The sequence below is a fragment of the Callorhinus ursinus genome, unplaced genomic scaffold, assembly GCF_003265705.2.
Source record: "Callorhinus ursinus isolate GAN/ISIS: 27379988/994484 unplaced genomic scaffold, GSC_fseal_2.0 scaffold24, whole genome shotgun sequence".
In the NCBI taxonomy this organism is placed as follows: domain Eukaryota; kingdom Metazoa; phylum Chordata; class Mammalia; order Carnivora; family Otariidae; genus Callorhinus; species Callorhinus ursinus.
In genome coordinates this window covers 11,694,949-11,708,991 of record NW_027397086.1, presented here as the reverse complement: position 1 = coordinate 11,708,991, position 14,043 = coordinate 11,694,949, and the positions used below count along the sequence as shown (strand labels likewise).

Here is a 14,043-nt window from a genome sequence, read left to right as displayed (position 1 = left end):
GGTCCCTTTTACTGTTCAGGGCTTTTCTGCAGTTCTGAAATAAAGTAAATAGCACATGGGTAGTCCATCTTTTCATTCAACAAATACTGAGCACACAAGTGGTACCATGTGCTGTGCTAGTACTAAGGATACAACAGAAATCAAGATAAAAATGCCCCTGAGGCTGATACTGTAACTTCATAGCTATTCTGCCTATTTACATATAAAGGATATTAGTTTATTCTATAACATAACAGATGCTAGAAACGTTCTATTTCTTTCTTTTTAAATGATATCTTTCTGAGTTGTTACCATCCTCATTACCAGGATGACCATCACACTCATTAATGAGCTTCCCTCCAATCCTCTTTTGAATACTGCATTCATTCTGCACATTTATTGTCCCAGGGAAATGAGGCAAAGATCTGGTCTCTGGTCTCTACTGACCACTACCTTGCAGCTATCATCTGGAGATGCCGTGGAGGACTTCTGCTTACTTCTTATCCAGAAGGCCATACTGAGGTCACTCAGAAGAACTCAGGGTCTTCACAAGGTGTCCTGGATACTTCCCTCAAGGCCACACACTGTGTGTCCACTCTCCAAGGCATCTAGGCCGTCCATTGCATCAAAGATCCAGTTACCCATGGGGAAGCAAGGTGCGGTCTCATCCCAGGAAATCCAAGCCACCATAGCATCTTGTTCTTTCTTCTCATTCTCTCCTACCTCCACAGTCACTGCAGCCTGCTCCTTTGATGGGCCCTGTGTTTTCCATAGACTAGGCAGCTTAAGCAACAGAAATTCTCACAGTTTTGGAGGTTAGAAGTCCTAGATCAAGGTGTTGCTGGATTTGGTTTCTTCTGAGGCCTCTTTCCTGGGTCAGCAGATGGCCAATTCTTGCTTTGTCCTCAAAAGCTCTTTTCTCTGTGACCACACATCATTGATGTCTCTTTGTGTGCCCAAATTTCTTCTTATAAAGACCCCAGTCAGACTGGATTAGGGCCCACCCTACAGCCTCATTTTAGCTTACTTCTTCAAAGGTTCTGTTTCCAAATGCAGTCACCTTCTGAGGTACCAGGGGTTAGAATTGCAACATATGCATTTGGAGGGACACAATTCAGCGTATATAACAGTCATTAGCATTATCAACTGCTGCACAAGATGCCATTCTTCTAGACTAAGGTGAGAATGGAACCCACGGAGTTGTGCAGTGCGGCCGTTCTGCTAACCTCCCTGGGTGGAGTCATTTGTAGGATGGCCTCTGAAACCAAAGAAGATGCTGGCCTTTCGCAAAGATTGAGAAGAGCTCTTAAAGGACACATGCTACCTCTTGTGAGGGGGTATTTGTGAATACACAAAAACGATAGTCATGGTGGGTGGTGAAGACTTGTCCATTTACTATGAGCCTGTATTCCAGAAAATAAGACACAGTTAATCTCTCAGAGGATATTCTGCTTCATTAATGATAATTAATAATAATAGCTAATATTTATCTTGTGTTTATTATGTAGCTGGTGCTTGATATGTATAATCTCCTTTAATCCTTCAACCTTAGGAAGTCATTGTAAGGATCAAAACCAGAAATGTAAGTAGATAATGCACTTTCAGAGGAATAGTGAAGAGGAATATTTATTTTCTTCCTAGTGTGTGCAATGTGCTATTCTAGGTTTTTTTTCTCTCCATAGTCTCTTTCAATCTTCATAACAACCCCCATGAGGTGTGTGTGAATATCTTCACGTAAGGGTGATGAAACCATTGCTCAGAGAGATGAACTAACTTGCCAAAGATCACACAGCTAAGTCTTGATATAGGCCAGGTTGCACCCTCAAGGGAAGGTGACCCCAGGGTTTGGGCCCTTAACCACTATTTTAAAGAGGCTAGTGAGTTAGATGGATTTCTTGCTTCACCACTCGGATGAACAGAACTTGATATGAGACAACTTCTATGGAGTGGCTCAGTCCCTGGGCAAGTAGTTGGCTGGTTCAGACACAGTTGCTGCAGGTTGATGGGGAGATGACCATTTAGTGGATTTTCCCTAGTATTGACAGGGTGACAGAGAGGTAGCCCAATCAAACAGCACCAGGGGCAACCATAACGGTATATGGGGAGGGGCAGGAGGGGTAGGAGGGCGAGCAAGCATTCTAAAACAGGCAAAATCAGAAGGAGAGGAGGTAAATGAGCTCAGGTTTAAGAGCAAGACTCCATACATTAGGGAAAGGATGGTGATACAGACAAAAAAAAAAAATTGCAAAATTCCTTATCTTCAGAAAATTTGACAGAAGACCATACCAGGAACTCCAGGATACAGTCTAGAATTCTCATATGAGTTGCAAGACTCCTCCTTATACGGCTACATAATACTCATATATTCTGCTCCCACTCCTCCTCATCCCCATCCCCAATTCTCTTCTCTCTCCTTCTCTTCCCATCTTCATCCCTCCCCCATCTTGTCTCCCTCTCCCCCTCCCCTTCCTCTCTCACACTGAACTGGACCATTGCATGAACTGTTACTCCGTATGGAACAATTTTCCCTTCCTCTCTTTGTTGAACTCTGACTTATGTTTCACAACTCCTATTAAACATCACAGCTTCTGGTGCTTTTTGTGACCTTCCCCCTTCTCTGTCCGTTTTAGGTTAGGGGTCCATGCTGTATGTTCCCACAGCATCTTATACTTCCCCTCCTTAACATATGTCACACTTAAAAATTAAAGCCTATCTTCCGTTCTAACTGCCAAGCTTCAAAAAAATATCTGTTGAAGGAATGAATATAGAGTTGAACTCTAACACCTCCAATCTCTACTGAGTAAGGGCAATATTTTCTCCAGATCTTACTTTGAGATTGAATTTGTAGGTGGTAATCAAAAGGCTGCAGCTGCTGGGAGAGGTGACCTACATGAGCTAGGAGCTGGGCATGTCCTCCTGGCCTCAGTTGCCACATCAACATTCAGTGAAGCTGACTCACCAAGTCCTTGGCTTGGCAAATCTTTCTGAGCACATCAAATTTCTGCACTGTTTGAAAGAAAGAAAAGAAAATTCACTCTATATTTTTCCACTCATTTAAACCGAGTATTTTCCCCTATGCCTGCCTTCTGCTCAACCTAACCTCTCAGAGGACTCTCCTCCCAAATGCTTTCAATTTACAAGTGCCCCTTGTTCTGGAGGCGGGGTTTAAAGTGAAAGTTTGGTCCTGTTCGGGACTGTGGTGGCAGCCCTTAACGCACCAGCACAGGGCTCACTCTGCGGTTCCTGGGTGGGTTGCTAAGCAACATCCCCGCCTGCCTGGAAATGGGGTGAGGCTGTACCAGGCTTTGTCAGGGACGACGCTGGGAACAGCCGCTTGAGCTTCTTGTCTTCACTACTTCTCTTACCAGTTCAGTCCTCCATTCTCCTTTTCCCAGATTCTATTTTTATAATTTAAAAATGATATCTTCTCTGACTGCACCCTGCCCCTATTTCAGGTTTTAAATGTATGTGTTTCTCTTAGTTGCCTGTGACCTTTTGGAAGACAAGGATTCGCCTAAGTCTTCCACCCAATTCCTGTGCAGTAGACAATTCCAGAGGAGCCACATAAGCAGCAGGGGAAGCCAAAGCGCATCATGGGGCTTGAATTTCAAGCCCCAGTCTTGAGCCAGGCCTGGCCTAAGAGAAAATCGAAAGCTAACTTTTACTGAGTGTTTCCTATGCACCAGGGAGTTCTGGGCAGGCCCTTATCTGCACTAACTCAGGTAAAAGGTAGAAATTGGGCAAAAGAAACATTCTCATGCAAGCTAATGAAGTAGGACTTAGTATTCTCCCCACGGGACAGATGAAGAAACTGAGGTACGCAGAGGTTGAGTAACATTCCAAGGTCACAGACTTCGTAAAGGGAACCAAGAACTGAACCTCTTGCAGCCCTAAATCTCATGCTGCTAACCACTCCATCTTACTGCTGCATTTTGGGCTAAACAAGTAAATTAGATACATGTTAAATACCAGGACATCATAGATGCTCAGTCAACCTTACGTGCCTTCTTTTCCTTCTCTGTAAATGTGTGCCGAATCCTATTCCCTAAGACCTGGCTGACCTTACATGGTTAGAAGGTAAAAGAGGCATTTATATTCCCCTTTTCCATAAACATTGCTTGAGAAAAGACTTGCGGAAGTGATTTTGTTTTGAAACATTTAGAACCCCTCATCCCAATATAGTTGATAGAGTTTATTCATCCTGCCTTTCTGTCCATAAAGTCTTTGTGCCACAGTAAGAAAATTGATTTGCATGTTATGGCCGAGGATGACAATACTGGGCTGGGGAGATGCAAAGAGATTGAGCAACTAGTGTGACAGCAGGAAGCTGAACAAAAACAATGGGCCCTGCCCACTGTTTCTAGAAGTCACCCTCATCCTCCCGTTCCTCCTAGAGCTCCCCCCCCAGCTTTGTGAGTCTACAGTGGATGGGCCTGGGGTGGGGTTTCAGGAGCCTGGCATCAGCCTGGTTCCAGTTCCACCCAGTATGTTGAAAGGTGGGATCTCCCAGCTAGAGATCGAAGGCTTTCTCTTCTTATGAGAGCTGTGGGGAACAGACTACGGTTTTCATCTCCTCCTCACCACCTGTTGTTCACTTCAGTCCCTCAGCACTGTGCTTCGTCCAGAGAAGAGCAAGGCACAAGTCAAAGGTGGTTTGCTCAAAGAGATGGTGGCTATACCTGAAGCCAGTAGTCATCTCCGAGGTGCTTGAGGAGTAAGAAATGCATCTAGGCTCTGAGCCGGATTTTGCCCTTCCAGATAGAAGATCTGTCCTAGACAGCCCATTGCTCCTGGGTGCCCCCTGAAGCTCTGTGATTTCAGGTGTCAGTACATTTAACACTATCTGGATACCCCTGACTTGATTCCTGGAGAAACTGAATAGTTCTGTATTAAAGACGTGGCACCAGGTATCTTTTAAGGTCCGGATTATTCTTATAGATAACTTCAACTATTAATTTGCACTTACAGGCACACTGTGTGGCGTAATTAGGAGGCCCACTTGCGGACACTGACGAATCATAATTCCATCACTAGCTGTGGGACCACCCACAAGTTATCTCATCTTCCAGAGACTCAGTTTCTTCGTGTGTAAACGGAAGTGAAAATTGGATCCACCTCATTGATTTGACGTGAAGTTAAGTGAGATAGCTTGCTTCAAAGTCTTACTCTAGTGCTTGGCTGGTAAAATGAACTCAATTGATTTTAGCCATTATGCAGATTATTAATTTGCGTATCTATTTAAATTATATTTTTATTTATGTCACTTATGTACCAAATAGATCAGCGTCCTCTATGCCAATCATTCTTGTAGGCTCTTTAAATGTACTTGATTCTCATAAAGACCTTATTAGAAAGGACCTGTTAAGAACCTCATTTTTGCAGAAGAAATTGAAGCACAGAGAGGTTAAATATCTCAGTCAAGTCACATAGGTAGTAAATGGCTGAGCTCTAATCACTGTCTCCTGCTCCGTGTTTTCTGGTCTGTGTTCTCAGCCATGGCACTCGCTGCCAGTTATGTTCTCCTGTCAGCAATAATGTTGAGTGTAATGGTTCATCACTAATCTGGGAATTTGGAAATTTGAGTTCTAATCCTGCTTCTGTAGGTGCCTAATAATTCAGGAAAACCCAGCTCCCAGGATTTAAGCTCACCATCCTGTTGTACACCAACAAAAGATTAGGTGACATTATTATTAATTTATAATTATGTGTTATACAATTAACACCATATAATTAACAATCCCTTGACAGTGTTTATAATCATCCTCTAATTTATAAGACATTACAATTTCCTCACTTGCACAGGCCTGGAGCAAAGTCAAACCAGTTGCTGGTCCCTGATTAAGGCTTGTAGGGGTCACTCGACAGAATATAGCCGTCGCAGGTGACATCAGCACTGAAATTTATTCCTGCAGCTTGGGTGGCTGTCTTTTCTCCTATCATCAGCTCTTAAGCTTTCATTTACATTTTTTATCAAAGTCATTTTCTTCATGGAGTGAAGGGCTCCATTTAGAAGTTTTCTCGACACTGAGACCTTGATTGTGGAGAGGCTCCTTGTTCATTCTTAGGGAAATATTGGAAAAATTGGTGGAATCAATACAGTTTTGAGGACGCTTTCCAACCAAGGAAGTTCAAGAATGGAGGGTAGATACTTTTTTTTTTAAAGATTTTTATTTATTTGACAGAGAGAGACACAGCGAGAGAGGGAACACAAGCAGGGGGAGTGGGAGAGGGAGAAGCAGGCTTCCCGCCAAGCAGGGGGCCCGATGCAGGGAGCCCGATGCAGGGAGCCTGATGCAGGGCTCGATCCCAGGACCCTGGGATCATGACCTGAGCCGAAGGCAGATGCTTAATGACTGAGCCACCCAGGCGTCCCTGGAGGTTAGATACTTAAAAGAGCAACTCAATTTGTGATTTGTGAAGCCATTTGTTTATTCCAAGTTATTTAATGGAGGGTTTTTTTTTTCCTTTTGCTGATTTCACACTGTTATGGACTACATTTTTGTGTCCTCCCCCCAACCACCCTGAAAATTCCTCTGTGAAATTCTGACTTCCAAGGTGGGGGTATTAGGAGCTAGGGAGGTGCTTAGGTCATACGAGTGAAGATCTCATAAATGAGATCAGTGCCCAGAGACCCATCTTGCCTCTTCTGCTATGTGAGAGCACAGTGGGGTGACAGCCTTCTGTGAATGAGGAAACAGATTCTCACCAGACACCAAATCTGCCAGTGCCTTGATCTTGGACTTCCAGATCTGTGGGAAATCAGTGTCTGCTGTCTAAACCACCAAGCCTATGGTATTTTTATTACAGCAGACAGAATTGACTGAAACAAACATTCTCTCCTTCAGATTTCATATACCCTTGTACTAGGTTCAGTGGACTAAACTCTCTATCCTTTGATGATGTCATACTTACCAAAGCATCCCTGCATATCCTTTAACCACAGTCATTACTTTCCAGCTTAGAGGCCTCTTTCTTTTAGTTAGTACTTATAGAGAATGTATCTACTTAATACATTTGGGATTTAGTATATATTGAGTTTTATTAAAGTGACCATAACTGCCATTTTCCTCAAGACTTTTTTTATGTTAAAAACTGCCTTCCTTGGGGCACCTGGGTGGCTCAGTCGGTTAAGCATCTGCCTTCAGCTCAGGTCATGATCCCAGGGGCCTGGGATAGAGCTCCCTGCTCAGCAGGAAGTCTCCTTCTCCCTCTGCCCCTCCCCCTGCTCATGTTTCCCCTCTCTCTCTTTCTCTCTCCAATAAATAAATAAATAAAATCTCAAGACAAAACAAAACTGCCTTCCAGGATGCTTGGGTGGCTCAGTGGTTAAGCATATGCCTTTAGCTCAGGTCATGATCCCAGGGTCCTAGGATCGAGTCCCACCATCAAGCCCCTTGCTCAGCGGGGAGCCTGCTTCTCTCTCTGCCTGCTGCTCCCCCTGCTTGAGTTCTCTCTCTCTCTCTCTGATAAATAAAATAAAATAAAAAACCACAACTGCCTTCCTTGAGGGCAGGATTCTGCTGTATGAGCTACATTAACTTGATATGTGACCCTAGCCAACATACACTTGGAATAGTGAAAAGGGAACTAAACTCATGCTAAGTGTTCCAAACTTGTAGAATCACTTTGGGTATGACTCCTCATCTCTGAAAGCTGAAGCTTAAATTTTGTAAAATAGAAAGTTTAGCCTAGATCCAAGTACTTACAGAATGTCTAAGAAAGATCATCAAGGGATCTATGAAACATTATTCAAAAGTGTATTTGATGGTACTTTTTTATTGGGAAAGAGCTCAGAGCTTTCACATTTCTCAGAGATCTGTAATGCCCCCCCCCACAATTAACTCTGTGACTTTTGAGGTGATTTCCTGCCCATTGATTCAAATTTATGCCATTCTATTCCCTCCATTCATCCTGATTTGTGAATCTGTTGAGAAGGAAGGAAGATTCTGAAGTAGACAGAAAATGTACCATATGCCTTGACTCAGAATGCTTACAATTAGATCTGATATTGAAAATCAAGGAGTGACCTTATTTGTAACTGCAGGCCCTGATGATGATTTGGAGAGAGAAGGGGTATTGAGAAAGGAGAGCTTCTAGGTTCTTAGGGTTGACAGGGCTGAAACCACTAACACTGTTTCCAGGAACAGAGTGATCTGCACTCAACCTGAGCTCCTTGTAACCATCCAAGGATTTGAATTGATCCTCAATTTGAGTTGATCCCATATATAAGATGCTGGTGACTTAAGAAAAAAAAATCTATGTTATAATGTAATATAAATAGTATATTATAATACATATACTATATGTTATAGTATATAACATACATGTGTATATCTATCAAAAAAGAACATATGTGTGAGTTTTTATATCTTATTAGTTTAAATGTCATGGGGCTAATTCTTGATTCTTTTCTTGGACAGAGATTGTTCTAGACAACCTTTCATTTAGTGCTAATGGAGAGGGAACTGTAATCATGGTTATTGTTGAAAACTTGTAGAATAACTTTGGGTATAATTCCTCATCTCTAAAGGTTGAAATTTTACAGTTCTTTAATGATCCCTTTAGCATTCAGAGTCTATGGTTCTGTGTCCATTCTCATCTCACTTTCTTTGCTAAACTGACCTTCTTCAACACTAAAAATGTATTTTGCCTTAAAGTCTTTTTGACTGTTATTAACAGGGCTGCATCAGCTTCTTTTTAGTTAATATTTGTCTAGCATATTTTTATCCTTTTATTTTGAAACCTTCTTTCCCTTTACTTTTTTTAACTTATAATGCGTAGTCTGACCACCTCTGTCTTTCTACTCACCAGTTTTATCCAATTACATTTATTGTGATTATCTGTATAGTAAGTTTTGTTATTATGTCTATGTGTCCAGCTATTTTAATGGTTCTTTTTCTCCTTTTCTGCCTTCTTTTTAATTTAGTTTTTTAATTTTAATTTTTTAAAAATTTGAACTTTATACCATCTGTATCTATTTTATGGGTTAATCACTCCATACCCTCTGACTCTATGATCCCTTCCCCGATCACTTATCAGCATGTAGTGGATCCATATTGTTCTCACTTTCTTTCCACAGAACAGAAACTAGGAGAAAATGTTTGTCATCGAGATAACTTTATCAGCAGAGGAAACCCAACAAGATACTTTTACATTTAAAATTGTATTCTTGGATTTGAATAATCCCAAAGCCTCTTTTCTTTCATTGTGTCCATTTGTTTTACTTCCCAATCTTTCTTCCACTTGGTAACATGCAGTCTCTGTGCAACTATGATTTTAATCATTGAAGGGAGCCTTGCTGTTAGAATGACCTCTTCTTGCCCTCCACTTTGAAGGGGGCAGATATGCCAGGGTCCAGAATTTTCCAATGATTTTATTTGATAGCTAATTAATGGCTTTCTGCAGTTTCCATGGCAATGCCACGCTTTGCTGCCAGGCCTTATCCAAATGGGCATTCTGTTCACTCTTTTGCCTTAGCATCAGCATATTAATCAGACACCATAGGTCCTTGGTTGCTGCATCAAATTGGTAAGACACTAATTGAATTAAAATCTCACTTGAAGGCTTCAGGCTTCTCTTCCTCCCAGCTGGAGAGGAAACTTGTTAGCTCAAAGGGCCAGACCCAAGCAGGAGACATTGGAAAATCCACAGAACTTTGTGTCCTTTTATATAGCAAAATATTTTTCTTTTGCCTTTGAATAAATATTTTGATGTCTGAATCTTTCTCTCTCCTTGAAAATTTCTCTATTTCCCTGACCTTTCCAATCATTGGACATTACTGTATTCTCTTTGTAATATGAAGTGATGAGGTTAGTATTTTCAAGGTGAGGGGAAGAGGATTTTCTTGCACGTACAACTGGTGAAGTCTGGGAAAGAACTCAGGTGGAAGGCCCTGACTGAATTGTGATAAGGATTAGGCAGCACAATGCCTCTGAAGATTGCCTGGTGATCTGTAAAATGCAAGTATAGGGGTTCATTTAGCATGAGTCTTTGAAGTGCTTGGAAGGTAGAGATGAAAGGAAAAAGGAAGAGAGGCCACTGAGAGGTGGTCAGTCTTAAATTCATTTAGCAGGTCATGAAGATCATGGGTAATTATTTCAACTTCTACAGAGTTAAAATCCTCACTGCTCTTGGTAGGCTTACCATTTAAAGTCACAATTTTAAAGCTTTAACTGACCCTCAAATATACCACGCACATTTATACCTTTGTGGTTTTGCATTTTCTATTCCTTTGGCCCTTCTGCTTCTTGCTATTTGCCCAACTGATTCACTTCGACACTCAGAATAAACATGCCCATATAAAGCTTTGGCCAACCCCATTAACAGAGAAAATAACTTCTCCAGGGCTCCCCTCTGTGTGCCTGACCCCATGATAGCACTCATCATGGTGTACTGTAATTATTGTTTATTTTTCCAATTTGGTTCATATGTCTGTATTTTCATTAATTTGTGAGTGGCACAAAAGTATAGACCATGTCCTTACAAATTTTTGTTTCTCTGACATGCCCCATTCATCTAATAGGCATTGAAGAGATGTTTGATGATTTGCTGACCTTCTGCAAAATCTTGTGCTTGATGAATAGCTGCTATGTGATCTCTGGCATGAAAGGATTTCCGGTCTAAATGAACACCGAATCCTCAAAAGCTGAGGACCAAAAAACTATGTTCATGTGAAATGCAAGTTAGTGTTAAAGTTGGTATCAGAATGTATCCTAATTCGTGCTAAAAATTGGAACATTAAAGTTGGAATTTACCGCTACAGAAGAAAAAAAAAAGACTTATTCTTCCACCTCACCCCCAACACATGCACACATCCATAAACACACACTAGGTAATTCTTTACTTCTCTACTTCTAAACTAGATTAGGGATGGTGTTCTCTTTGAGTCATATTATCACAGACTCTGGCAACCCCTGAGATAGGACTTTGTATTGTATCCAGGATGGCATTAACTTGAGAGAGAAATGCACATTCCAGAACTGGGACCAGTGAATGGAAGGTATGCAAAAGCTGGCCAAGGAATAGAAGAACTATCTAATAACCAGATCTGTTTTATAACACAAAATGGAATGAACATTACTGTTCCCTTTCAGCAAAAGAGGAATTCAAGGAACGTGGAAGACTGAGCTAATTAGCTTCCTGTCGCTGGAATGGTCAAGCCGGTAAATAGCGGTTGATCTCCCTAAGATGGTAAGGAGATTTGCACTGGGCATAAGTTTAGACCAGAGGAATTCCATTTCCTCTTCTGACCCTGAAATTTGTAATCCTGTTTCTCTGACTATAGAAATGAAGATTTGGATGTTCAGAAGCACCTCACCTCTAGCAAGTACCACCTCACCAAAAAGATAAACGTAGAGATCCTGAAGCCTAAGAAGTGGTATCTGCCCAAATCCTCTACAGGAGTTCTCTGAAATGAGTTTTCTTTCTTGAGTTTCTCCTTTCAATTTAACTACCAAGTCCCAAAACAAGGCCTCTCATGTTCATAGATGCCAAAGAAACGGCAGGGTTATAATTTTTGTGTGTGTGTGCATGTGTGTGTGTGCACATGTGTGTGTGTGTGTGTGTGTGTGTGTGTGTGTGTTCTGAGTGAATCAAAGGATCATTTTTTTCCCATACTTACTTGCAGAAGTCTGCCTGGCAGAGCAATGCAATGTTAGAACTTACCCCATTTTAGTTTATTGTGGTTAATGATTTTTATTTAAACAAAATTATAATATGCAAAGCACTTCTAGGAAATCTGAGACCATGTCTTTTTGGAGAAAGTAGGTGAAAGGGGTTTTTCAAATTAAAGAGAAAAAGCTATCAAAACAACCTGAGACTAAAAAATATTTCATCCCTTGGCAGTGTAGCTGGAGGAGAAACCACAAAGTGGCCAGTGTGTTTGAGAAGAAGGAGCACTGCCAAGAGGGTCAGAAGGCAGAGTTCAAATCCTTATTCAGGCAGTAACTATATGTGGCCACGGGCATGCCATTTTCTCTCCATGCCTATTTCACAAACTAAATCAAGGAGTGTGACAGCTGATATCTGAGGGTCCTTATTGTTTTAACACCCTGTGATGATGTATCTGTGTCTCCCCCTCGAGCCTCCTTACTGTCCAGCTTCAACTAGCTTCGGTTTATTCAGAACGGGTAAGACAGCATGGTCATCGCATCCCCGCCCCTGTGCAAGAAGGAGTCAAAAGAACCACAAGGAATTAGGCATAAAGAGGGAAGAAATCATAACCCAAGAAATATCTTTATCTATGTCCATTTCCTCCCACAAGGAAAAATGGCAGTGTCAGTTGTACATTACATATATCTCTCTTTCTTTTTAGTGTTTAATCTTAGCACCTGCACAGCAGAGATCTTGGCAATTCATTGCATATGCTCTCCTCTTCTCCTCCCACAATACAGCACCTGAGGCCTAAGAAGAAACCCCTCCAAGCTCCTCCAAAGGCTGAGACCCTTCTTCATGACAGATTATAGAAATAACAAACATGCCCAACGGTTTTATACAGTTGCTAGAACGTTTTCGTTTCCAACGAATGAAGACTCTTCCTCCTTTTCTTTGAATATTAATTACATTTTACAAATTTGTGTTTTGTTTTGTTCTGTTTTGCTTTGCTTTGTTCTGTTATGTTTGTACAACAAAAGGGAAAGCCCATGGCAAGGAGCCCCAGGTTAACAGAGTTTGGCTGTCATCTGGTCCGACTGTTTGAGGATCTCGGTGTTGTAGAGGTCCAAGGCGTGGTTCACCCGGATGATCTCGCTGTTGGTCAGTTTCAGGCGGTGCTTGAGCATACAGGAGAACAAGTCCAGCTGGGGCTTCCCCGGGGCCACAGGAGGGGCCAGGCGATTAATTCGGTCCCGAATATCCAACAAGAGGAGCATCACGGACGAAGAGGAATAGAACTGGCCACCTTGTGTGTAGGACTGGTTGACCTGCTGCACGGCGCTGCGAAGGAGGTCGGCGTTGAACCGCAGGCTGTACCCGAACACCTGCACATCCGAGATCTTGATGTAGAACTGCCTCTTGGAGGGGTCGGACAGGTCCACGGGGCCCTGGCCAGTCTCGTTACGCAGTAGGGTAGGTAGCCGAGTCCGACTACGTAGGTAGATGTGGACCGTCTCGAAAAATGTTTTCCACCGATTGCCCAGCAAGAGAGTCCAGTTGTAGCACTGGCTGTTTTGGAGACGAATCTTCTCCCAACGTGGGTAGCCAAACTCCCCGAAGGGCATGTTCCAGCCCTCCGAGTGGCTCCCGCTGAAGGGGTTGACATAGACAAAGAACATGGGGTCCAGGCTGCTGTTGCGCATCTGGCAGATGCGCATGGACATGCCGATCACCATGTGGATGAAGTCCATGCGGTTCTTGTTGCTCTTGAGTGTGAGGGACATGCGCTTGCGCCACCGGGGATCGAAGAAGGTGTCGAGGCGGATCTCGTTGCTGATGAAGGTGGTGTGGACGTAGAGGCGCGAGTCCATCTTTTGCAACAGGTACTTGAGCTCCAGGTCCTGGAAGTCCAGGTCGGTCTCGAAGCTGATGAACTGCTCACTTCGCTCTGAGTCCACGTTCTGTGGTTCACAGCGGCCTCGGTACAGCTTGTAGCCCTTGTTGCAGGAGCCGCAGAGCGAGATGTTGGCCAGGCTGCACATGGCGCAGCTGTTGTTCCCCCCTATGATGCAGGGGATGGGGCGCTGGCACAGCGTGGTGCTACCGTGGCACACGCAGCTCCTCTGGCTCTCCAGGAAGGTTCCCCAAAACCCGTTCTCATTGCAGTAGAGAAGTGACTGGACCCTTGCAAGCCACTGCTGAATTGTCCTGGGGAGAGAAGGAAAACGCACACTGTTAGCCACCAGGGCTGGGCTGCTTAGGGCGACCCAACCCATCATGCAAAGTGCAGCTGCCCAGGGCCTGAAAGGACTGGGTAGGACAGTAACAGTGAGGGCACCGGATAGAAGTGATAAGAACTACGCTGTCGTTCCTTATCATGCCACAGACCAGCTATAGGACACTGTATGCCCTTCTAGCATTCAGTGCCCACACCTGTAAAGGGAAGAGGTTGGAGTAAGTGTTCTCTGGGGT

General features: G+C 43.0%; 1 protein-coding gene across 1 annotated transcript in view; it reads right to left on the bottom strand.

Annotated features, from left to right (window-relative positions):
* Positions 1-6,177: 6,177 nt before the first annotated feature.
* Positions 6,178-14,043, bottom strand: part of BRINP1 (BMP/retinoic acid inducible neural specific 1) — a 177,870-nt gene continuing 170,004 nt past the window's right edge. The window contains exon 8 of the mRNA XM_025888606.2: positions 6,178-13,779. Coding sequence (XP_025744391.1) covers positions 12,639-13,779 — 1,141 coding nt within the window. The 3' untranslated portion in view covers positions 6,178-12,638. The remainder of the gene's footprint in view (positions 13,780-14,043) is intronic.